General features: G+C 36.8%; 2 protein-coding genes across 5 annotated transcripts; both read left to right on the top strand.

Annotated features, from left to right (window-relative positions):
• Nucleotides 1-1,375: 1,375 nt before the first annotated feature.
• LOC122061228 (uncharacterized protein HI_0077) lies at nucleotides 1,376-6,140 on the top strand. 4 transcript variants are annotated; one of them, XM_042624440.1, is made up of 7 exons: nucleotides 1,376-1,977; nucleotides 2,276-2,547; nucleotides 2,639-2,735; nucleotides 5,362-5,545; nucleotides 5,633-5,714; nucleotides 5,805-5,872; nucleotides 5,947-6,140. In XM_042624440.1, exons 1-7 carry the CDS (start codon nucleotides 1,537-1,539, stop codon nucleotides 5,952-5,954), a joined length of 1,152 nt encoding a protein of 383 aa, XP_042480374.1. In that variant the 5' UTR covers nucleotides 1,376-1,536; the 3' UTR covers nucleotides 5,955-6,140. The 4 variants fall into 4 exon arrangements, with proteins under 4 accessions (XP_042480374.1, XP_042480372.1, XP_042480373.1 ...); XM_042624438.1 differs by having other exon boundaries at nucleotides 1,378-1,977; nucleotides 5,805-5,856; XM_042624439.1 differs by having other exon boundaries at nucleotides 1,380-1,977; nucleotides 2,306-2,547; nucleotides 5,805-5,856.
• Nucleotides 6,141-22,162: 16,022 nt separating this feature from the next.
• LOC122061308 (signaling peptide TAXIMIN 1) lies at nucleotides 22,163-25,990 on the top strand. Its single transcript, XM_042624535.1, has 3 exons — nucleotides 22,163-22,181; nucleotides 25,392-25,518; nucleotides 25,655-25,990. The coding sequence occupies exons 2-3, from the start codon at nucleotides 25,406-25,408 to the stop codon at nucleotides 25,776-25,778; spliced, it is 237 nt and encodes a 78-aa protein (XP_042480469.1). The 5' UTR covers nucleotides 22,163-22,181; nucleotides 25,392-25,405; the 3' UTR covers nucleotides 25,779-25,990.
• Nucleotides 25,991-26,596: the final 606 nt, after the last annotated feature.

Here is a 26,596-nt window from a genome sequence, read left to right on the forward strand (position 1 = left end):
TGTCAGAAAGGCTTCTGAAGCAATCACAATGAGCTTTTTAGATGGACTAAAGCAAGCTCAACCTAAAGGAGGGTAGTAGATAGAGTTGTGGAGTGATTTTGATGATCTAGAACATCTTTTTTTTTTTGACACAAGTACCACGTCATGGCCTTGAAATGTAGTCCCAAGTTTTTTGGCTCAGACCTACCAATGAAATAGTCATTTTTCTTAAGTTTGTGGATTTTCAAACCATGAACAATAAAACTAGCAAATCCCTAAACGGATGTAATGTTGATATATACTATGGGCCCGTTTGATAACGTTTCAAGAAATGCGTTTCTGTCGTTTCTGTTTTCAGAAACAGCAGAAACGAAGTAAAAAATGTTTGATAAAACTGTTTCGTTTTACTTATTTTCAGAAATAGAAATATAAATTTTTATTTATTTATGGTTCAAGAAACGACATAGGCAAAATAAGTTCAACTTGTTTCGCCATTTCTGAAAACGACTTGTGGCCATTCTTTCACTGGTTACTATCGACTTCTAAAAACATGACTTATCAAACACCTTCAATTCGGTTTCTGTTTCTAGAGACGGAAATTTATGTTTCTGCCATTTCTTGAAACAGAAACGACAGAAACGTTATCAAACGAGCCCTATGTTTTCTCTGAATGTATTTTTTCATTCTCATCAAAATATAGGAACTAGACGGTAGGGAGTTGGGAGTTGGGAGTTGGGAGAGGAGAGATGGTGGAAGACTTACCGCAGTTAAGGGACTTGAAAAGTTGAAGTTGGAGACTTGGACTCTTGGAGTGATTGATAAAGAGGACGAAGGGATTCGTAACCCACCAAAACACGTTAACACCTTTTGTGTCGGTTTCTATTCGGTGCAAAATCGCCATTTTCTGGTTTTGAACCGAATCAATTTGGAAAAATGACATATGAAATCATAACCGGATCATCTTCATTGATTGTAAATGGTAAATCCCAGTTCAGGCAAATGGCTTCAGTTACATTTCAACACCCTTATTTGAAGAGCTGGCGTGCAGTGCACATTCGATGGCTGGGAGCCCCTAGGGATTCGCCTTGAGTGCTTGGATGTGTGCCTAGGTGCTTCTAGCTACCGAATGTGCATTGTACAATGCATCGGCCACAAAGAAGCTTGATCTTTTTTACATATTTCTCTTCATCATTTTAATGATAGAAAGCGGACAAGTGTTGGATCCTTGCCATATATCCCTTTTTCATCATTTTAATGACAACGAGTAAGATAGGTGTTGAATCCTGACATGTACGTGAAGCGAACGTACGGAGACCCAATTTCCTCCATACTACAAATCTCAAGAAATCCCAATTGTATGTTCCATAAAAACATATTAAAAGAGAGAGAGAGAGAGAGAGAGAGAGAGAGAGAGAGAGAGACCGTAGCTTAAGATCAGGTTCAAAGTTCGGACGGCACGGCCGCTAGAAGGTCTTACAATCTCGGATACACATTCTCTCTCCCCTAACCAACTCACATACACTCACTCACTCACCCCCAGCAGCTTGAAGGAAGCAAATGCAGTTTAAAACGATGCTCTGTGCGTCTCTGCGATGTGCTTTGTGCTCACCTCTTTTTCCTACACGCAGAGTTGGGGTGAATGCCTTCTCAACTTCTTCCTCATCTTCCTTCGTCCCTCAGTACCAGCCATGGTCTGGCCTCCAGTGTTGGAGAGAGAGCTCACTTAACGAGAGCCGGGTCTGGGGATCCAAGGGTCCAGAACAACCACAACCACCACCACCACCACCACCACCCTTGTCATCAATTGAAGCCGAGGAGGACCCGACGGCAGCTGCCTCTTCTCTTGCGGAGCTCGGAACTCTAGTTCTCTCCACCGGCGACCCTCTCACCAAGTCCAGGCTCTCCCATCTCGCCTACTCGAGGTGGCGTTCTGAGGGTCTCCCGCTCGGAGTCTCCAAACCACCTGATCAACCTGCTCGCCCTCCCAGACCCCAACTGGTTCGTTCTTTTGACTCTGATTTGTACTCCATTTAAATCTTTCTGCAATCCCCGAACTTTTGATTAGCATTTTTACTCGAATTTGATCACTAAATTGGTACTTGGATGCTCTATCATGATTTCAATGGCAAATTGGTCACTAACTCCCCTGCAACCCCAAATTTATGGGTGTGTACTTTCTCGACCTTTTAATCTTTAGTTGCAGACCAAGTGTTTGATGATTTCACAATCTGGGTCCTGCTTATTTTGAATTGTTGGGTGGTCTCATGGTAGCTCTGTTGATTCAGTTAGTTTGCAGTTAAATGGGAGAATGCTTCTGCTAATTCAGGTGTCCCCAAAGGAGATTCCAGCTCCCAAGAACTCTGGTTTGCCCCTTAATGCTTATATGCTCCACAATCTCGCCCATGTGGAGCTTAACGCTATTGATTTAGCTTGGGATACGGTTGTCCGGTTTTCTCCATTCAGTGAAGTACTTGGAGAAGGTTTTTTTGCTGATTTTGCACATGTTGCTGATGATGAGAGTCGACATTTTGCTTGGTGTTCGCAGAGATTAGCTGAGCTTGGCTTTAGGTAAGAAGAAAAATATTTTAGTATTTATGTACATTCTTTAGAGCCCAGCTTTCTCTTATTCACTGTCCTAATTTTCATTCTCTATGGTTAGTTATGGAGATATGCCTGCACATAATTTGCTTTGGAGAGAGTGTGAGAAATCCTCTGGGGATGTCACTGCCCGTTTAGCAGTGATTCCTTTAGTTCAGGTACTCTTTTTTTTCTTTTTTTTTTAATATTTAAATTTTTTGAAAAGATGCAAAATTGCAATCAATAGTACATACAATAGTCAGAAGCATTCTTTACAAGGTTACAAAGATCAACTGGGAATTCTGAGGGATATACAATAGTCATTCTGTTCAGGTATCCTGTTGCTTTGGAGCAGAATTTCATTTCAAAAATTGGTACTTATATAGAATAAATATTTCCCATATCTGAAAGCTATCTTTCCATGCTGTATGTTCTTAATGATTCGGATGATAATTTTACAGACTTGGATTTGTAGGAAGAATTCTTCGATAAAGTCCATATACTTTGTCAAGAGAGGTTCTAATTATAATTTTATGGCATGGAGTACCATTCAGGGACAATCACGTGTTAAGAACCCCTACATAAAACTTCCTGGGTGGGTGGGGAAAGGAGGTGATTCTAAACCAAGTAGAGTCATCACCTTTTCCATGTTCTTCCCATTGGTTTCCATCTCCATGTTCCTAAGGGTGTTCACTGGTTTGGTTCCATTTCAACTGTTTGGTTTTGATTGAGCTCACAATGAAATAGGTTTAAACTGAAATCAAGCCTTTCAGTTCCAATTTTTCAAATCGAATCTGAAAGTTATTCGGTTTCGGTTATCCGGTTTCTATTCAGTTTTGGTTTTCCAGTTTGATTTCAGTTTCAGTTATCTAGTTTGAATTTGGTTCCATAAGTTCTGTTATAGCATTGAGGAAGATGAAGTTATGAAAATCATTGAAATGCCTTAAAGGCTTAAACTACAATTAACATATTAAAACACCCGAAATCTAAACTCTCAATATCGAAGGGTTTTAGAGGTGTGAAGGTTTTGGATTGGTCCAACCAAGCTTCGGTTTGGTTTCTATTCAGTTGCTCAGATTATGGTTTATTTGGTTTCTATTCAGTTTATGGTTTTATTCAGTTTCTCGGTTTTTTAATCGGTTTGGAACAGGTGGTTTTCTGGTTCACAACCAAGCCAAAGATTATTAGTGAAAACCAAAACCAAACCAATTAGTATTATTTTGGTTCGGTTCGGTTTTAAATGTTCATTTCGATTTCAGTGCATTTTTGACATCCTTACATGTTCCTTATCCTTTGCCTCAAGTATTCAATCCCAATTTATGTGAATTACTGAAAATAAATTGGCACTAACAGGGCCCTTGCTCACTGATTTTCTGTTCATTTTCTTAACTTGGTCTTCTATTACGAGGCATTTCTAACTTCTTATGACATGATAATTTTGGATGGTCCATTGTATATAGAAGAACTAACATCACGATAGTAGTTACAACGGTGAATTTTTGAAATTCAGACCATTGCCACGTGGTTATTATGCTTGAATTTTCACAGTTCAGACAATTGTTGTTTGCCTATTGCATGACGAGCCCCAGAACTTGAGCTTCTGTTCAATTTCTTAACTTGCTCTACCATGGGTTATTCCAATTCTTATTACATGATATTTTTGGACGTTCAATTTATATAGAAACCACTGAAATAAATATTTTAATTACAACATTGAATTTTGAAAATTCAGACCTTTCCATATCTTTACTGCATTTGCATTTCTGAAATTCAGACCATTAAGACATCTATACTGCATGACACCCCAGAACTTGGTACTCTTCCTTCTTTTTTTCTGTTTATAGAATACTACCTGCTCGTGAAGATAACTTATCTACCTGTCAGTCTGTCACTTGTTGTTCAGGTGATTGTGTACTACTTCAAGTCATTTAGGACCTGTTCCATTTCTCTCATACACACACACATGAGGATGCATGCACACCCACAGTTCAACAGTTTATTTATTTTTTTAAATCTCAACCATTAGATAAGGATCTAATCTAAGTTCTGGGCTAGTCTAGTGCTATTAAGAGGCCACATTGGATTTTGGCTTGGAGGTGAATTATGATATAAGGTTTATGCGAGAGTCACAATATCTTTATTCTTTGGGTATTCACAAAGGGAGTTTAGGGCTCAGGTTTGGTTGAAACTTGTTGAGATAACCATGTTTACTTCATAGTTATCCTGGTAATATTCTTAGTTGTCTAAATAAGGATGCTTAATCAGTGACACCTTACTTTATCTGTTATGAAGTAATCTCATTATAAATAAAGCTGACCCCTATCATTATTGACAAGTCGAATCATTCCCTAAAACGTCTGATTCTCAACTAAACTTGATGCGTGCTTGTACTTTTTTTCATCTTTCTCATTGAACATGCTGATCCAATTATGCTTTGTTGATGTAAGCTATAAAGTTGAACCATATTTCTGGTGTTTGTATTTGCTTCAGCTTTCTTGCTTCTCTTTTTTGGTTTTCTCTATTTAATCATAACGAACAATTGCTGCAAACCTCAAACCCTTTTTTAAGGTTTCCCTCGTTCTTCTTCTCCTGATGTTTTAGCCCAAACATGGAAGTGATGCTCTATTCACTTTATTTACTTGGAATATAGTAAGTTAAAAATAATAATAATAAATAAAAAAATAAAAAATAAAAAACCCTTAATCTTACTTTGCGAGAAGAGCCAAAAACATGAATTAATGGATACCTAATTATCCTCTGCTTTTAGGTTATTTTAAACGTAAAGATATTTGTTTCCATGTTTAGGAGGCTAGAGGACTTGATGCTGGACCACGTCTAGTGCAGAAATTGGTTGGCTTTGGAGATCATAGGACTTCAAACATTGTGGCTAGAATTGCTGAAGAAGAAGTCGCACATGTTGCAGTTGGTGTGTTCTGGTTTGTCTGTATCTGCCAGAAAATGGGACGCATACCTTGCTCAACTTTTAAAGGTTAGACTGGGCATCTACTTGAGTTGTCTATACAATGAACTTTGATACCATATATTAGTTTTATTGACTATCCATAGTGGCCCTTAGACCTGTTGAGTGAGTACAATGTTGAGTTGAGAGGCCCTTTCAATTATTCAGCTCGAGATGAAGCTGGCATACCACGACACTGGTGAGAATTTGAATTTTTTGGTTGGATTCTTGTCACCAATATAGATAGGGGAAGCTTATTTTTTGATTTCTTCTCTTGTCTACTTTCTAGGTATGATGGATCATTTACGGATAATCTTGGTAACAATGAACAGCTTGCAGGGGTAATAACCCAAGAAAGTAGGATTTCCTCCAAATTTTATTAAATCGTAGATTTCATTCTCATAGAGATTTTGAAACTTTCAATGTTACAGGTCTATGACAGGCTGGCTTGCATCATCTCAATGGAGAAGGAAAACTCAAATTTGAGTAATTAGCTGCCTTACGTCTTCGGTGCATGTTACCGAAAGAATAGATGTCTCCTTCAATGCAGCTATCAAAAGCGGATTTTCCAGATCAGTTGCATGATATATTTACGCTATACCTTAAGAGCAAGAATTATTTTGTAGTGTACTAGTTAACAATTCGGCCGAATAATTAGCAAAGCTAATCTGACCCTAGTTAACAATTCGGCCGAATAATTCGCTAATTATTCGGCTGAACCGAATTTTACCGAATTAAATAAAAAATTCGGATTGAATCCGAATTAAAAATAAAATTCGGTAAAAAACGCGCTTTTTACTAATTTGAATTTAAAACGCGAATAATTCGGGCTGAACCAAATTAAACCGAATTATTCGGTCCACTTAAACAGTATTATAAAAAAAAAAAAAAAAAGTCATATATGAAACCCACAGTACCAACAACCGAAATAGGTTTTTTTTTTTTTTTTTCATCTTCTTCTCCCCCAAATTTCTGCCTCCTTCTTCCCATCTTTTTTCTCCACTTAATTCTTCTATAATAATCGTACGAATCTACTATTTGTTTCGTTTCTTTTTCATAACTTCATCAGTTCATCTTAAGATAGGGGAGATATCAAGCATTGATGAATAATTTGAGGTTCCGGGGGACCAGGACAGATTCATATTGCCGTATCAATCAATCTTCTTTTATATTGTTGCTTTAATTTTGAAAAATTAGTGCGTCTTAGTGCAACATGGGTCTTGTGAACTCAAGCAAAATGATAGTGAAAAATTTTTGTGGTCAATTTATTTATTTGTTTTATTGTAGTTGTAATCTTGCTTTCACTGTTTTGGGGCCTAATCTATTTCATGAGTAGAAATTGGATTACAATAACCATTGCTTCCATCGCTCAATGATAATTTTTTCATAGTTTTTTACTTTATTGTATAAAGTAATTTTCTCTTTCTAAGTATACAAATCAAGTTAATAACTTGATAAATAAAAAATATACAATAAACTATAAAAATAATATCCGAATTTTTTGTCCGACTTTTATTGTTTTAATCGAATAATTCTCGAATCCGAATCCGACTCTGATTTTTATTTTGTCTGCTTTTTTGATCGCTTTTTTGACCGAATCCTTAAATTAATCAATCGAATTATTCCGAATAATTCTCTGCCCGAATAATTCCCAAATCCGAATTTGCTAACTATGCACGAGACTGGAGGCTATCTCCACTGAGTTGTTCACTTGAGCAACTGATTGGTGTACATTGAAACCAAGTGTACTAAATGGAGTTGCACTAGACTTTATTGGAAGTTAAACCATGCTCTGCATTTGATATAGCCATGTAATAGCAAGTTTACTGTTGTTGCATATGAATGTAGTATGATGCTTATTGAGGCGGTTGCATCATCCACCATATCTTTGTTAAGTACATTTCTCATCATACACACATTGCCTCTTCTCCAGATTAGATTTTGGGTTCCTAATTAGGCCAAATTTTTGTACATCCCCAAACTCAAATAAATCCACCAGTTTCTTTCATATTTCTAGGGGTGGCCCAACTGATTTTTCCGCGTATCAAAATAGCATTATATATATATATATATATATATATATATATGTATATAAAAGCCACGGTGGTGGTGGATTCAGTTTAATTGGTTTCGAAGATCACTTTTCTTTTGAGTAATCATTTAATTCTAGTTTTTGACTAGGTTTAAGCCTTTGGACTTTTGGGAGGAGTGGTAGATAAGAGTGTAAGATCACGTTTGTGCCCAAATTAAGTTGGATATAACCTGTCAAATGACTAGATCTAGGAGGTTACCCCAAGCTTAAGTTATCTCAAACAATGAATCGTCTATCCCGCTTGGAGATCGGCAAGTGAGGTGAGCACAAGTTCTAATGTGCTCTATAATGATGAACAAATAACAAACATAGACAGAAGACTTCAAAAATGGGATATGCCCAAAATTTCACAAAATGAAGTTTATGATAAAGATTGGTTCTCGTTCGAGACCATCAAAACCGTCGAACAAACCATCAATTTCACCCCTGAAACCAAAGAAATTACTCTTTTTGATCTTAAGTCTTTACAGGATCTTTACCAAAACCACAAATTTAATTATATCCATATTGGCCTTGTTCAGGTTGCTATCAAATCTCTTCATCGTGAAGGACTTAACACTTCCCTTCTGTTAGCCCTTCGTGATCAAAGATTCATCGATTTCAATAATTCCCTACTATGAGCCATTGAAATTAGCCTTTGTTATGAACCTGTCCATTTCAATGTCTACCCAAACATGGTCATAGCCCTTGAGGACCCAAATATTCTTCAATCCCTCAAAATCAACCTCAAAACCCACGGGTATAAGATGATGCATGGATCCATCCCAATATCCATCATCCATCGCATCAAATACAAAGCTATGAAGACTGTTAGACCCCGTGCTCTCAAACATTCCCCTAAGGGTCATACCCTTTAACTTGAGACTGACTGTCTCCAAGGACAAATTGTTTACCCCAAATTTGTTCAGTGGAAAGATATCTCTTTACCTGCTGAATGGCAGCTACAAACGACTGCCATTCCACCCCAAGTTTCAAATACAAATATTCAATCTAGTACCCAAAACACAGATGGATTAGTAACTCTTAGATTTAACAGACAACCACCCCCAATTGTGTACCAAAGTTCCAGAAGGTCTTGCTCAGATGCCTCAACCTCATCTGACTATTGGATTCCACCTCTCAAGACTCCACCCCATAGTTCAAATCTCTCTGGGTTACACCAAAGCCAAAATATTGTCCATGGTACTTATGATGTTTCATCATCTGTATCTAAACCTGCCCGTTCTGAACAACAAACTGATCAAAATCAATCCCAATCTCCGACACCGTCTGATGTAGCTCCATCAGAACAAAGCTCTGGAGTCTACATGATTCAGGTTGACCATGAATACCAAATTGACAAACCCTTCCTTAGAAATGATTTCGAATCACCCAAAAACAAACAAAAACGTGAATGGTTTTTCAAAACCTTTAATCTAGAACAACAAGCTCAAATTAGAACAAACTGGTATAATTTGACAAACCTTAAAACAAATGTTTTCTTTTTTACATATTTTGATATTTATGCCCAAGATAATAATATAAATTACCCTTGGCATAATCAAATCTGTACTCAAACTTCTACTCACAAATCTTGGACCCTTAATCACGGTCCAACTACTACTGCTATCCATTCTCCAGTGGAAAGCATCAAATATGCTTATAAAAATACAGAAATTGTTGCTTCCCCACTCAAAGTCACTGATCAAGAAGACCCAAACGGGAAACAAATTGAACAACTAAACTTTATAAATTTAAGTCTTCAAACCATAGGTGATCAACTCTGACGAGTTGAATGCCTTGTCCAACCAAAACCGTTAGCCTCAGCATCGATGACTCCGGCTCCGGTTCCCCCTTCAACACCTTTATTCAAACTTTATAATATTCCAAGACAAAAACAAAAGTTACTTAACAAATCTTATATTCTTGACCAAATTAATCAACGGATTACTTCTTTAGAAGCTCCTCAAACAACAGTTCAAAGTCAACCAACTGCTGAGTCTGCCAATCGTAATGGTGGTGTTTGCACCATTAAAGGTTATTCTTCAAATTCATCCTCTAACTCAGATTATGAGTCCGATGTTTTTCCTCAAATTAATCAAATTGGACAAAGCTCCACACAAAACCCAACTTTCCCAGACCTCCAAATTGAAGCAAAACGAAGAACCCCTCAAGCCTCTTACCAAAGTGGCATCATCTATGAATGGAACATAGATGGTCTGTCCAAGCATAATCTCATGAACAAATTACAGGAAATGACTATGGTCAGCAATGCATACCGAATTCAAAATACTGAAGACAGTGCAGTTGCTACTTTACTTATTTTCGGCTTTACTGACCAACTCAAAAGATGGTGGGATTATGTCCTGACCGACGATCAAAAAACAGAAATATTAACTGCCATTCAAACCTCTCCTGATGGAGGACCCCTTCTCAACCACTTAGGAGAACCTATAGAAGATGTTGTGAATACTTTTATTTTCAGCATAGCAAATTACTTCTTAGGTAATCCTTCCCGTCTCAAAGATAGAACTGCTGAGCAGTTGTCAAACCTTAAATGCAAAAAACTTCATGATTTCAAATGGTACAAAGACACTTTCTTGACCAAAGTCCTTACCAGACCTGATGCTAATCTTCCTTGTTGGAAAGAGAAGTTTCTTATAGGTCTTCCAACCCTTTTTTCTGAGAAAATCAAACAAATACTCAGAAAAGAAAATGATGGGATTATCCCATACGATCAAATGACTTATGGCCAAATAATTAACTTAATTCATGAAGAAGGTTTAACTCTTTGCATTGCTATTAGGTTAAGAAAACAAATTAATAAAGAAAACAAATTCTACAAAAAAGAATTAGGGGGTTTTTGTGAGCAATTCGGCTTTGCTCCTCTTAGACCACCAACCAAACATAAGCATAAGTCTTCACGCAAATATTATAAAATTTTTTACAAATCTAAGAAATATGTCTCTCACAAACCCTTTACAACCCCAAAATTTTACCAAAAATCTTCTTGAAAACCAAGATATAATAAATACAAAAAGCCTTTCAAAGCACAAAAAAATCAAAAGGATTTTCGACAAAACCTTGATTCTCAAGGATGCGTTAAGTGTGGCAAACCCAGCCATATTGCTAAGTATTGTAGAGTTTCCAAAAGAATTAACTCTTTCCAAATCTCTGAACAAGATAAAACTCATATCCTTGCTCTTTTCCAACATACGTCTTCTTCGTCCTCTGATGAAGAAAACTACAAACTTAATCAAATTCAAGCTTATGAGCATACTATTTCCAGTTCATCTAATAATGAGAATTTTCAAGCTTGTGCCTGTGATTCTTGCATTATTGGTTTAAGCTGTGCAGATTGTGCTCCCAAATCTGTCAAGATGCTTCGTGTATCTCCTAGTTCAAACATCTTTGATTATATTGATAATCTGACAGACCCAGAACAGAAGAAGGCCTGTCTTGAACATCTCAAACATAATGTTTTTTCACAAATACTCAGCCTTACAATCTTCAACAAATTATGCAAAAATTCGAGAAAATATCAAAACCCTATATACCCGACCATTCCAGTCGGATCAAAACCCTTGAAACTACCACTGTATCTTTGCAGTATGAAATAAACATATCAAACAACAAATATCCTTCCTTAATCGGAAAAATCAACAAGCCTCAACTTCAAATATTGAACCTTTAATTAATCCTTTTGCAAACCAAAAACCATCCGTACCTAACCATGAAGCCCCTGGTTTTGTGTCAACTATTACCTGTCAGAATTGGTATGTTCACATAACCTTGGTTATTAATGCTTCATTTAAGTTTTCTGCTACGACTCAACGCCTTAACACGGCTAATGGATCTGGGTTGAATGTCCAATACAAACTCTCAAATACCCATATTTGTAACAAAGGCCTATGCCTTCCCCAAACTTTCATCCTCGCAAAAGATCTTGACCAAACCATGATTCTTGGCCAACCTTTTTTAGAGAAAATCAAACCTTTCAAGATAATCCAAGATGGTATCATGACAAAATTTCAAGGTCAAAAAATTGTTTTTCCTTTTCTACAAGCTCAAACATCCGCTAAGCAAAGCCTCAACAAAATTAAACAATTGAATTTTCTTAAAACAGAACTTCTTCACCAAAGAATTTCTGAACAACTCAAAAATCCCAAAACCATTCACCAAATTAATCAAATCAAGTCCAAATTTGCCCTTAACCTCTGTTCTGATGTCTCTAATGCATTTTGGCATCGCAAACAGCATATGGTTTCTCTTCCTTATGCTTCTGGATTTTCAGACCTCCAAATCCCGACCAAAGCCCGACCAGCCCAAATGAATCAAACTCTTCTTGAAGCATGCAAAGAAGAAATTAATGACCTCCTGGCTAAAAAACTTATTCGGCCCAGTACTTCTCCTTGGAGTTGTACAGCTTTCTATGTCAATAAAGCTGTCGAAATTGAACGAGGAACTCCCAGATTGGTCATCAATTACAAACCTTTAAATGATGCCCTTCAATGGGTTAGATATCCTATCCCAAATCAAAAGGATCTCCTACAAAGAATTTATCAAGCAAAGATTTTTTCAAAATTCGATATGAAATCTGGTTTTTGACAAATCTAGATTCATGAAAAAGATCATTACAAAATAGCCTTCACAACACCCTTCAGCCTTTATGAATGGAATGTCATGCCATTTGGCCTAAAAAATGCTCCTAGTGAATTTCAAAAGATTATGAATGACATTTTCAATTCTTACGGATAATTCACTATTGTCTATATTGACGATGTCCTTGTCTTTTCAAATTCAATTGAGCAGCACTTCAAACATCTTAGAACATTCTACCAAATTATTAAATCAAACGGCCTTGTTCTATCCAAAAGAAAAATGGAATTCTTCCTTACCAAACTTAGATTTCTTGGCCATCTTATCGAAAGAGGTACCCTTACCCCTATCGATCGTGCCATTACCTTTGGTGAAAAATTCCCTGATCAAATTCTTGACAAAATACAATTACAAAGGTTTCTTGGAAGCTTAAATTATGTCCATGATTTTCTTCTCCAAATTAGCAAAATTGCCGAACCCTTATACCTTTAGCTTAAAAAGAAACCTACTCCCTGGTCTACGGCCCAAACTACAGCCGTCCAGACTATCAAAAAATTAGTCAAAGAAATTCGCTGTTTATTCATTCCTAATCCTGAGGCTTTTAAAATTGTTGAAACCGACGCCTCAGATATTGGGTACGGAGGAATTCTCAAACAGAAGCTTCCCAATGACAACAAAGAACAATTAGTCCAATTCACTTCTGGTATTTGGAATTCTACTCAAAAGAATTCCAGTACCATAAAAAAAGACATTTTATTAATTGTTCTCTGCATACAAAAATTTCAAAATACATTATTAAATAAACCATTTTTAGTTCGTATTGATTGTAGCGCAGCTAAATATGTTTTACAAAATGATGTTTCAAATCTTGCATCAAAACAATTTTTTTCCCGATGGCAAGCTTTACTTTTAATTTTTGAATTTCAAATAGAATATATTAAAGGAGAAACCAATTTTGTCCTTGACTTTCTTACCCTTGAATTCCTACAGGGCCAAATTCCACAAATCAATCTCCTCAAGATGGCTCCCCTAAGGAGTCCACCTCCACAAACTCCCTTATCAAAACTAAGTCCAGTTATGGCGCCTCTACTGCACCATCAAACCAAATAGTCACAAGAAGCCAGTCCCAGTTGGCATCCATAAATAAACCTTATTCCCATGTTGTGGTCCTATCCTCGGCTGCTGGTCCCCTTCAAACCACAAACAGGGCAAGCTCCAGCCTACAAACTACACAAGCCAAGCCTCTCCAAACTTCCCAGGGTCCCAAACTCAAAAGCCAATACCATGAGAAACCTTACAAAGAATACCTCTTTACTATTGAGGAATCTCTTTTCAAATATACTGACTCACCTATCAAATTGGCTCAAAATGTCTTCTTTCAAGGATGGCACCATCACTCAGCTTCTGCCGCAAAAAACCAAGAATTTTACGAGTTTATCCTCGTAGACATTGACTCTATCAGATTCAAACTTAATTTTGACAAAAATGACTAATCTCTGGTTACCCATACAACGGTAACCATCTATAAAATTCTCAACCTCCAAGACTGGGGTGATCACCCCCTCACCACAAGAAACTTTCCAATTACTTTCAACCCTCAAACTTACACATACTGTGACTACTAGGAGGCATGGTTCAAAGCTTTCTGTTTCTAAAACAGGATCAACCGTCATTCATGGTTTTTTTGTTTTGAATACAGGTTCAATAACCAAAATCCCCTCTGGTTTCCTCGATGGTGGGATAAATATGGACCTATGGTTGATATCCTTCCACCACAAATATAAAATTCATTCCAAATATTTTGTCAAAATTCAACCCCGCATTCTCACCAGCCTGACCTTCTCCGGTTCTTCCTCCACTGCCGCATGACGTGGATACTTTTCTAGGAATATTAAATATACGATTTCCAGCCATCTGATTGGGTTGCCCCAGTCCTTTGCCGGATCTTCAACGTCAAATGGTGGGACAACTGTGACGTCTCCAAATGCGAGAAAACATCACTTATCCAAAGTCTTATGGGTCTCAAACCAGTTCCGACCCTTCCAAGCTCATCAAAATCAAGTATCAAAAGTGAGAAGAAAGCCCTTCTTACCCGTTTGGCTGAGCTCCGTTCTAACTCAGACAATGATGAAGACTCAAGCGATGGTGCCTACAGTCTTAGTTCCATCAAAGGTTCTATGCTGGCCCATTGCCACACTCAGCAAATGGCCCAAGACCCGTATGAAGATGATCATAACTACGAGCCTGCTAGCTCCAAGGCTTCTTCTTCAAGCAAATTCAGAGAAGTGACCTCCCGCAGGTCTCGACGGGCTATAAAATCAAAATCTTCTTCGATCAAACCCTGATTTGGTCCTCAATGTTTGCTAGGACGGTTTTAAGACTAGCCGACCGGTGAAGTCGAAAACTCACCTAGTCAAATAACCTCGGACAACCTATTAAGGAAAGGAGGTACTGTTACTGTCTCAGGGTATAAAAAAGTCAAGCCAATACCAGGCTCAAATGAATATGGTACAAATACCCTTGATCAAACCAATACGGAGAACAGTGTCCCTGACACGTGGAATGCCATGGTACAATCATAGAAGATTCCAAATCAAATGCCAAGAACATCTCCAACTTTCAGCGCCTACAGTGCCTACAAATAGTATCCAAATTCAAGTGCACGATACCAAATGAAATGTAGTACTGTTCAAATTGTAATTTTCAATAGTGTTAAATGATACCCAAATGCACCGAAAACCCAAATGTAATTCAAATATGCTTCCTTCTATTATAAAAGGAGCACTACCCCATTACCCAAACCACTTGTAGTTCCAAACTAGAATTAAGAGAGAGAAGCTCCCCGTGAGGCATCAGCCTCTGAAGTTCTGCAAATCATCCATCATCGGACTCCCAAGTACTTCACCGGTCTTCAAACAACTCCAGGTTCCGATCATCCCTACAAGTCCGATCGCCCTCAAAGGTTAGCACCAGCAAACTCCAAAGGTCTCTCTTAGATCAACATATCCTTCTTCTTCTCAAACCTTCCAACCCAAACCTACCCAAAGCCTTGTATCAAAGATCTCCAAATATTATATGCAAAGTTTACTTTTATTTTCAAATTATATCATTATTTTCTGCATTTCATCTTGTATATAGCTTGCTTCTTGTTCTATCCTCAGATCAAAGCCTACAGTCGTGCCTCTTGATTATGAGAAATAGATCTGGTTAAGTAGCTTTAATTTCTGTGCAATTTCATATCCTTATATTTTAAGTTCATGGTCTTGTTCTTTTATTTGAATTTAGCACGATTTAGTTCTAAGTAAGGTATCACACCTATCTTAGTGTTAGTCTCCTTGCTGGATCGGAGTATGGTATTGCACCGGTCTCGTTCTTCTTACCATATAGAACCAGGAGATCCCTATTTCCCTGGATTTTGGTGCAGATCGATTCTGTTATTCTGGTTATATATATACAAGGCTTTGGGTCTCGTTCTACCCAAAGCCTTGTATCAAATTCTCCAAATATTATATGCAAAGTTTATTTCAATTTTCAAAATTGCATCATTATTTCTTGCATCTTGCATACAGCTTGCTTCTGATTCTATCCTCAGATCAAAGCCTACATTCGTGCCTCTTGATTCTGAGAAATAGATCTAGTCAAGCAGCTTTTAATTTTCAGCTTTTATTTTTTGTTCTGATTTTGAGTTCATGGTCTTGCTTTGTTTGATTATTCATTTTAATTCAGCATGATTTAGTTCTAAGTAAGGTATCACACCTATCTTAGTGTTAGTCTCCTTGTTGGATCGGAGTACGGTATTGTAGCAGTCTCGTTCTTTTCACCATACAGAACCAGGAGATCCCTATTTCCTTGGATTTTGGTGTAGATCGATCCTGTTATATATATATATATATATTAGCTGATTATTATCAATTGTGAGGGATCTAATAGGGATGCGCTTGGTCCAATGGTAAGGTAGAATGTTGCGACCTGGTGGTCAAGTGGTCGAAACGGCCTCTCAACATTCTTAGGGTAAGGCTACATACTTCTCACCCTCTGGACCCCGCACATGCAGGAGCCTTGTGCGTAGGTACGCCCTTGTTCTATGAGGGATCTAATTACCTACAATCATTAATGTTTTGTTGTTCCCGACTTGCTATGCTTACTTAGCAGTGATACAGAAAAATACATTGCTTGCAAAAAATTTAGTGAGCACTTTACAGTGGTAGAAACATTAAGATTTGGCAAAACCCCCCTGTGGAGTATGAAGTTTATTATGATGTGTGTATATATATATATATATATTTATTAAAAGCGATATAACTTAAAACATCAATGTTTGAGTTGAAGTTTGTGATGTGAGATTGTTGTTCATAGCTATATAGGCTAATATACGTATTAGTAGTACCACTTTGTTACTAGGCCGGAGACAATGTGGTATAAACAAGGAATTATAGACATCCAAAAGAATAGGGATAATGCTCAAAGGCCACGATGTGGTACTATAGTAGGAAAGTAATAGCTCTAATTTTTCCGACTCACGCCATATCTCCTCTATGCTCCATGCTCCATGCTCCATCCTCCATCCTCCATCCTACATCCTTTGCCTGCTTTACCCTAAAGGGAAGGCCCCGATAATTGACTTCAATGGTTTTTTTTGTCATCATGTAATTGGAAAATAATGAAACATTTTCCTTTATTAATAATACAAGTAGTCCAACCAAAAATATTGTTATTGCATCAGTCACACCCACACAAATAAGAATAGGTGGGGTCAAGACAAGGAAAATTGGTGTAACCGATGTATGTATTGGAGTCACCTGTTGAGGTATAGAGTGACAAGATTGGTCAGTCCATTGCTTCACATGGTATAGAACAGAATAAGGGGTTAGGTTTAGTCTGAGCAAAATTGACATTATTTCTATGTATCCATAAGTAGCATGCTATGGTAAAAGTACTAAAGAAATTATTCAAGTCATTGTTTGGAATTGTATTTGAATTAAAGAAATACATAATAAGATCGTTAAGAAAGTAAGTAGATATAGGGCCCATTTGATAACGTTTCAAGAAACGTGTTTCTGCCGTTTCTGTGTCTAGAAATAGCAGAAATGGAACAAAAAACGTTTGATAAAACAGTTTCGTTTCACTTGTTTTCATAAATAGAAATTGAAATTTCTACATATTGATGGTTCAAGAAACGACCCAGGTGAAACTTGTTTCGCCGTTTCTGGAAACGACTCATGGCCATTCTTTTCGTTGGTTACTATCGACTTCTAGAAAATGACTATCAAACATCTTCAATTCTGTTTTTGTTTCTAGAAGCGGAAATTTATGTTTTTGCCGTTTCTTGAAACAGAAACAGTAGAAACGTTATCAAATGGGCCCATAGCTTCTGTTCGAAGAAATAATGGGCCGTCTGCCCAAATTCTCTTTGTAAATTCTCATAAGGGAAAGATACGCCAAATGGATCCTGCTGATTAAGGCGGAATCCACAGTTGGATCAACATCCATCCATTTTTCCCAATATGTCTTTGGAGGGGAGTTCCTCTGTGAGCTACTCTCCAGAAAAATATCTTAAATTTTGGATGTAGTTTGATTTTCCAAAAGAAACGCCACCAATGAGAGCACAAAGATACGTAGGCACACATGTTTGATAATTCAATTGGGTTAGTAGATGAGTTAAATTTTAAGATCTTTGCAACCAGCTTGGTGCTAAGAACCCCTTTTTTTGGAGAGGTGACACCATCTATAAATGTTCAAGGGAATTGGAATATGTAAGATAATATTTGCTACAGGTAATGGGAGCATGGATGAAAACAGAATAGTATTCCAAACATTTCCTATAACGAAATCACTCACTCATATTAAAGAAGAGGAATTTGACAAGAGACATTGAAACGTGGTAAATTGGGAATGAAGGGGATCCAACTATCAGTCCAAAATTGTATATTATTTCCATTCTCATTTTAAAAACAAAAGATCCATTTGCTTCAAAGTTGGAAGAATACTCACAATACTGTTCCAAGTCACTATGCCTCTTTTTTTCAAAGTAATCGAGTAAAAACTGACATGTTGGGAGAGTACTTATTCTCAAGGGTTTGTACCCACATAAATTTCTATCTGAAATGAGGTGCCAGCCTAACCTCAAGAGGGGAGCTTTGTTTTGAATTTCAGATCTCTTAATCCAAGAGCACCTTCCGATTTGGGAGAGCATATTTTATGTCACCAATAGGAGGTGGGACTTTCTGGTATTTGATATTTAATGTCGTGTTTCTATGCCCACAAGTATTTTGTCCTGAAGCATTTAAGCATATTGGCTATTTCTCTTACTAGACTTATGTACTAGAAGCATAACCTTTTATATTTTGGGTATGAAAATAGTAGGCTGGGGGTGGGGGTGCGGGTGTGGGTGCGGGCACGTAAGGTTGTGTTTCCATGCCAACAAATCTTTGGTTTTATGCATTAAGGCTTTATTTGTTTGAACAACTATTGCCTAGCATAGTTGATCCATTGTGGTGTCCAAAAAAAACCCACTCTCACGAGGAGGTCTCGAGTTTGATCCTCATGCCTGTTATTTACTTTCCCTTCTTATATATTCAGAAAAAAAAAAAAAAAAAGTTCCCTTGGTAGAGATAAAAAGTGTGAAACGGTTGTCAGACATTCCCAAAAAACATAGGAAAGTGGAGTGTTTGAATTGAAGGTGAGGAAATATCTCTCTCTCTCCTTGGTTCATGAGATGATTTTATAGGCCTTTGTGATTAAGCTAATGGGTCTAAATTCATCCGGAGTGGTCGCATTTTCTTTCTTTGGGATTAGGGTTAAAAGAGTATGGCTCATTCCAAATGGGAGGGTTATTTTAACAAAGAATTTATGGACAAACTCAGCAACACGATGACTTTACCACTAGCAAATCAATTCTTAACAATATCGACTTCTACAAAAGTTGATAGATGGTGGTGCCACCTCTCCAAAAGAGGGGTTTTAACTACCAAACTTCTTGCGAAATTTTTAAGCTATGGTACTACTACTAATTTTCATGGATTCTCAAACAGGTGTTTATTCTTATCTCTATACTCACATTGGCGGCGATTCTTTTGAAATCAAATTACATCTAAAATTTAAGCTCTTTTTTTTTTTTTTTTTTATACTTGCTCATGGAGGTATTCCTCCCTAAGATAATTTGGAAAAATGGTAGGATGTCAATCCAACCTGTGGCCTTTGCCATACTCATCATGAATCCATTTGACATACTTTTCTCTCTTGCGAGTTCACCAAGAGGTTGTGAGTTGCTGGTCTTCTGGGACTCCAAATTGAAAACCTAACCAGTTCCTCTTTTATCACTCTCATTATGTACTTCTTTAATTCTTTATCCCTGCTTCTGATTTAAACAATTTCTTCGGCACTTTTATTATATCATGTTATTTCATTTGGCTTAACTTGTGCTCAAGTTAAGCCTACCTCTTATTTTATTTTGAATAGCATGAAGTATTGGTCTGCCCAATGGTACTCTTCTATTTGGTAATAGGTGACTCCCACAGATTGTGTCTCGTTAAACCCAATAACGAGTCCACCTCGACCTTGCATTCTCTTTACGAATTCTACTATATGAATTTGCACATAGGTGTTACTGACCCCACTCAAAGTGTGTAGGGATGAGCTAGTGGTGTTATTTTTAAGGAAAGTTTGTCTCACTTTATGCAGAATACATGATGATAGGAAAAAAATATTGAAGCTTTACCTAAGCCCAATGAAGTAGGCAAAAGGGGATGGACAGGGAGCGGAAGTCTGAAGTGACTCAAAAGATCTTCACAACCTTCTCTCAAATGACATTACCAGCTCATGAACTTGGAGCGATATGTTCTCCTATTTTTTTTATGTCCATAATTTTCTTTTATTGCCATTTTTTTTGTCTCAAGCCCACTAAAAATTTGGCCCTATTCAACGTAGCTATAGAGATGATTAAATAATTTAAGATACAAAAGAATCCAACCCTAATCTAGAAGTATTAAGTTATTTTTTCTTAATGAATTTTTATTTTTCATTAAAAAAGAAAAAGTCGATAGTACATTAAATAAGATCCCAACACTAGTTGTAAAAGAAGGCATAGACTCCATGATCTTGGGGCTTTGTAGGATCCTATGCAAAACAATGCATCTTTAACTTCCTTGACCGGGGGTAATCAACTTAAATGGAGTTGGTCAAATGGAAAAAAGAAACTTAAAAAATCTAAGCCTATTGAAAGGGTGCATGTCAATGCATGGACGACTAAGAGGATGAATAGATGGGTGTATGATTGCATGAAATTCGACATGGGGACAAATCAAGTTACGCCTTATCTATTTGAGGGTTGGAATTGTCACTTGGTCCTTTTATAGTCTCCTGTGTCACAAGTGCACAACTAAGTGAGTTTTTAGATTTTTTTTTTTTTTTTTTTTTTAATCAAAGTTTCTAGGATCCCCTTCTTGCTTTGATCGGCAGGAATCCATTGTTGTAGGTAAGGACATGAATAAATGTTAGCTCCACTCCAAAGATTCCATTTTATTGCATGCAAATGTTTTCGGAAGGAATCTTTTTACAAAATAATAAAAATTGAAGTACCAATTCCCAAAAAGAAATTGGGAGAATGAATTCTCTTAGATTGTTTGGTTATGTTTCTTTAATATGTATTTGTATTTAAAAAAAGAAAAAAAAAAAAGGAAAAAAAGGGCATGTGACTAGTTTGGAATCATCAAATTTCACTCAACTTTCTAATTACGACCATAGAAATTTGCATAACACTTTGTTTTCCTTTCTTCTCCAATTCCATGGAGAAGTGATATCAGACTATGAAAGGATGCCTATGCCTCGGCACCATTTCTCTGTGTGTCTCGATGTACGCAATACTAACGGGTAGCATTCTTTGACTTGTTAACACATGTACATACCAGTGCCCACGATCAGTAAAAAGATGCAAGTGAGCATCTTCAGGACAATGCAATCTTTCCACAGCTATTGTGTCTTAGTGCAAGTACACATTATCGGATAGAGTTTTCTCTTCTAAATATATTTTTTTTGCTATTGAAAGCAACCACTATCCTATTAACCCTAATAATTGCTATTGGAAATTCGGAAGCCGCCACTATCATATTAACTCTAATAATTGCTATTGGACTCTAATAAAATCAAAATTCATGGAAGTATATAATTTCTCCCATAATGGGTGAGAGACCATAGCTGTCAAATTCAGCGAATATATGGTAAAATATTTGGCACATTTTTACCAAAAAAATTATAAAAAAGAAAAAAAGAAAAAAGAAAAGAATCCGGATATTGTCCGTGTGGCGGAATATTCCTTTATATGGTAAGAGAAATGTGGGGGTTCACATCATCTCTCCTCTATAAACTCCACTATTTAGCATTCGAAAGGAGGGTTTCTCATACGCCCGAAATAGTACTCAAGCGTATTGGGAAATCTGACCATAGTAGTAACTTATTTATGTATTACAAGAGTAAAGTATATCTGGCTGGTCCAATTAAAAAAACTATTATGGTTGACCCAATTATCTCTCAGGTAGGATGTTTGGTGCGTCCAAATTTTGTGGATGCCAGCCCCAATAGTTGATACTCACTTGTCAAGTTTCATTATAAATGGAATTTTCTACTAAATTAGAATATAATACTTTCAAAATACAAGACTAATCTCAGTGCAAGTGCAATGGTCAAAGACTCAAAGTACTCTAGGCATGCATGGATGTACATGGTGATACATGGGATTAACATGAGGTATATAGTTGAATCTGAGTTTGGGTTAATGATTTATGTATTTATCCATCTCATTCTTTTGCATCTTCAATTCCAACTACTATCACTCTTTTCATTTAGATCTATCTATATTGATTTATCGTCCATGGATCATCCCATTTTATTAGTACATTAGATCTTTCAACAACAACAACAATAACAACAAATTCAGCCTTATCCCAACTTAATGGGATCGGCTACATAATCCATTAGAGAGAGAGAGAGAGAGAGAGAGAGGAGTAGATAGAAGAAAGATGAAAGGTGAGAGTAAGAGGAAAGAGATAACAATTCAATAAGTCAAGAGAACTCAGCTAAATGGGGTTCACTATGTGGATCCTTGCCCTTCAATAGGTTCTATCCAAAGGCATACCCGACTAGATTGAGACTATGCATATCATTCTTCACCACTTTGCCTATGGTCATTTTAGGCCTACCCCTAGTCTTATTGGGACATCTTCATGCTTCCTTTGAACATGGTCATAACACTTCAAAAGACCTTTACGAAGCTTGTCGTGAATTGGGGCAACTGCCAAATTAGCTCGAATACGCTCATTCCATATTTTATTCCTTCATAGTTTTTTTTTTTTCGCATATTCATCTTAACATCATGTTCTCAACTACACATGACTTCTCTAAATGACACTTCTTAATAGTCCAACATTCTACCCTATATATTAAGTACATTCGATCTTTAATCCACAAATTTCTTCATCCGACTGAGTTGCTGTAATTATGTTACAATACTTACGCCTATGTGGATTTTGGCACTACCTGATGCAAACAAAACAAGAGACATTTTACCCTATATATCAAGTATTTTATTTTATTTTTTATTTTTTATTATTATTATTATTATTTCATCTATAAACTTTAAAGTGAGGACTGGATTGTAACAATCGGACTTAGGTTAAAACTTGAAAGCTCGATTCCAGGGTAGAAATCGTCTGAAATTCTCATCTCGTACAATTCCATACAATTCCACTCTAAACGGCTGACACGTGTAAATATTCCATATCTACGGTTCAGATTAATCAACCATAATACAATGTTAATCAACCATAATACAATCTGAACCGTAGATATGGAATATTTACACGTATCAGCCATTTAGGGTGGAATTGTATGGAATTGTACGATATGAGAATTTCAGACGATTTCTACCCCGATTCCAGGGTTGAAGCTCCTAATGAAGGCTTACCTTTACTCCTACTTTTAGTTAATTTTGACTTCCACTTTTCTCATGCAATAAGACTTCAAAATCATTCCTAAACATAAGACTGTAATGTCGATGGTTACTATATTAACAGAATTTACATAAGCTAAGAAAATTTGGGGCTATATGTATGTTAATAACTTGTATTTCATTTTAATTTAACCTTTCATTAAAAAAGTTTTGATTCGACTTGCCACATCATTCTACCAAATAGAAAAAATTATGGACAAGCAAGGGAATCTTTTTTTTTTCTTTTCTTTTATGAAACACAAGCAAAGGAATCTTATCTTGAGGCATTTTATGAAACTGAATTGGAGTCTCAATAATTGAAATTCTCTTTTCTTTATTTTTGTAAGGGTTTGAGTGTGTGAGGAAAGTGAAGCTTTGGGAGACGACAGATATGTCAAGTTTGTAACATTTGTTTTATTCTTTATTTAATGATATTCCTATAGATGTGGCATATATATATATATATATATATTTTTTTTTTTTTACTCAAAGTCTTAGGTCTCATGTTTGATTTGGTATGATTTCTATTTCAATTTCATGAGGTGATTTATATTTCGAAAATATATTTGATTTGATTTTGCACCTTACTTTAGTAAAATTGAAATAAATTGGAATAGGAATTTTGAAATAGCTGATGAGTTGTTTCAATTTTGAATTGAAATTGATTTCATTCTTGCTTTTTAATGTTGGAAAAAAAATTTTAATTTTATGTTAAAAAATAAAACACCACGCTGCTTTTTCTCCTAATTGTCATGCCACCATTATGCCACCACCACCACCTTCCCAATCCTGCCTCACCTTGCCTTGCCTTGCCCTACCCCACCCCACCCAGTAGGGTGTTGATGGCAGGGTGGTGGTCGGTGAGACCATCAAGAGAAGAAGTGTGGTGTTTTTTATTTTCAACAGAAAATAACAATTTTTCCGGTTAAATTTACCAAGAATTTTATTAAAGAGTAAGAGTGAATGCAATTTCAATTACTACACTAAAAAAACTTCTCACCTATTTTAGAGTTGAGAGGGGGTTCTCTGAGCAAGCGATATAGAGTAGCACACCAAAGATGTGCGGCGCAATAGTATCCTACATTATGAGGTCATTTCATATGACCAAGAGACATATAGCCAGAGGTGACAGCGTACCCAATCCCAATGGTTCAGAAAACTTTTCCCCTTTATAATTTAGGTGAAATTTCATTTCTATTTCATTGAAGGGAAAATTTTGGGTATGCCACCGATATCAAGTATGTTAGCAGCCATTGTGTCTATCTCTCTCTTCCCTTTTTCTAAAATGTCCCTCATATTTTTTTCTGAATGATACTTAATCATGTGATCCTATTGATGCTATCCACTAACATACTTGATATCGACGACATACCTATCCCTCTCCCTTAATTGAAATAGAGAACAAAAATTCAAACCAAACAACTTACGAAATAAAAATCATTCATAGGACAAATTTTTGCATGAACTTCCCCCTCTCCTTGTTGGTTTTTTTACTCCCATAAATATTTGTTTTGCATACACTTGCCTGGCTAAATGCTTTTTTTCTTAGGAAATTATTGATTTTACCCATCCTCTAGTTTGGTAGACCTGTCTATATGACATATACGACAATATGATCATATAGACCTTGTGTATTTCGTGTTGTCTATCAGAATGAATTTCTTTTTACCAATTTATTTTATTTTATTATAAAAATATAAAAATCATACCAAATCAGGTCTTAAGGTAACGCGGTGTGAAGAAGTTTCACTCTGCTTTCATTTTCCACAAGCAAGGTTATGAAGAAAACGACCAATTCCAAGCCAGAAGAGTTTCCAAGTGGGTTTCTTTCCAAGAAGGCAACAATCATATCATGTTCGTCATTGAACTATAGGAAGTTTCTTATTACAAAGTGGCACCGTGGGCAGATGTCAAATTAGACTAGAAGAAGGTCGATACATCTACCTGATGGCCACCTGCCTATCCCTTTTATAACATAATATAATAGAAAGGGTCACTCTATACTTTGACGAATAAAACACAAACGTTGCTTTTTCTTTCTCCTAACTGCCGAGGGTAGTGCCCGTCTTCGTCGCTTTTGGTAAACGGCAGCAAACGTGTTCGAGTTCTCTTTCTGGTTTGGTTTTCTGGGTCGTTATCTTTGAACTTACAAGAACCTTGAAAAAGGGTTGTTTGCAAATCAACCACAGACACAGTTCGCCGTGCGAGAACGCGAAGCGAGAGAGAGAGAGAGAGAGAGATGTGCTGTGATGGTGATTGTGAGTGCAGACCCTTGGGGTTTCTCCTGGGTCTCCCCTTCGCCTTTCTGTCACTACTTCTCTCCATAGTCGGCGTCGTCATCTGGATCGTTGGGTTCGTTTTTTTTTTTATTTTTTTTTATTTATTATTTTTTTTTTCATCTTCTCTTGATATTATGATCTGATTGATTAGGGTAATTTTGAGGGGAAAAGGGTTTCCCGATTTTAATGGTGTTTTTCTCTGTTTACAGGTTGCTTCTGAGTTGCATATGCCCTTGTTGTTTCTGTGTGACGGTGTTGGTGGAATTTGCGCTGGGATTGATCAAAGCCCCCATTCACGTCATGGAGTGGTTCACAGATCAGATCCCTTGCTGAGGGACGAATTTCTTGAAATTCTTTGATACTTATCACTTGTTTCTCTGTATTTAGTTATCTACTCCCCCTTCTTGTATGATTTGCTTCTATGGTTTTGTTCAATTCGGAATTCTTGTTTTGGGGATAGCGTTGGATCATGAATGATTGTTGGAATGCGAAGAACTGACCAGAAATTATAAAGTGCTTTACTAGTGGATTTTGTTTGATTATTATTCCTTATCTGTCCCTGATCTCATCACTTGAATTTCTGCAATGATCCAGCAATTTGGATGATAAAACCTTATCCTGAAGTGTAGAGAAGAAAGAAGAAAGTCTCACTTCACACATTCACAAGCGAACATATGTAGATCTCTGTTCTATAGGGAAAACGATAAGGTTGACGTTTCCTGCCCGGTAGCTGAGGTTACGCGGGCAGTGAATACCAATTGGCCATTACCCTCCATCGCCCAACCAATTTGGGACAGAGATCATTTCATGGAGAGAGAGAGATGGGTTGTCAATCAATTTGGGGCAACAGAGAGGCCATTCACTGTTCACCGGAGAAGATTTGAGTTGGGGGGGGGGGGGGGACAAACGTTTGAAATCCTTGGTGACCTAGTTTTGTTTGCATTGCGTAAGGTAATATGAATCGATGCTTGTAAGAGCATGGTAGTAAAGCTTTAGAAACGTAGAATTTTGGGCATTCAAGAAACATACTTTGGAGTATGGATGTAAACGAATCAAATGTGATCGTATCTAGATTTGGATTTTCGATTATCCATTTACTTTCTAATTTCTGTAGTCCAGATCATCTTTTCCCTAATAAAGACAATATGCTC

This window comes from Macadamia integrifolia, chromosome 14, assembly GCF_013358625.1.
Source record: "Macadamia integrifolia cultivar HAES 741 chromosome 14, SCU_Mint_v3, whole genome shotgun sequence".
Taxonomy (NCBI): Eukaryota; Viridiplantae; Streptophyta; class Magnoliopsida; order Proteales; family Proteaceae; genus Macadamia; species Macadamia integrifolia.

What these genes read in the sequence shown, in the direction of transcription:
- LOC122061228 (XM_042624438.1), top strand. Translation starts at nt 1,537, where the DNA reads ATGCAGTTTAAAACGATGCTCTGTGCGTCTCTGCGATGTGCTTTGTGC. An exon ending in ACCTTGCTCAACTTTTAAAG is followed by an intron (nt 5,546 to 5,632) that starts GTTAGACTGGGC and finishes AGTGGCCCTTAG; the next exon opens with ACCTGTTGAGTGAGTACAAT. An exon ending in ACAATGAACAGCTTGCAGGG is followed by an intron (nt 5,857 to 5,946) that starts GTAATAACCCAA and finishes TCAATGTTACAG; the next exon opens with GTCTATGACAGGCTGGCTTG.
- LOC122061308 (XM_042624535.1), top strand. Translation starts at nt 25,406, where the DNA reads ATGTGCTGTGATGGTGATTGTGAGTGCAGACCCTTGGGGTTTCTCCTG. An exon ending in GTCGTCATCTGGATCGTTGG is followed by an intron (nt 25,519 to 25,654) that starts GTTCGTTTTTTT and finishes CTCTGTTTACAG; the next exon opens with GTTGCTTCTGAGTTGCATAT.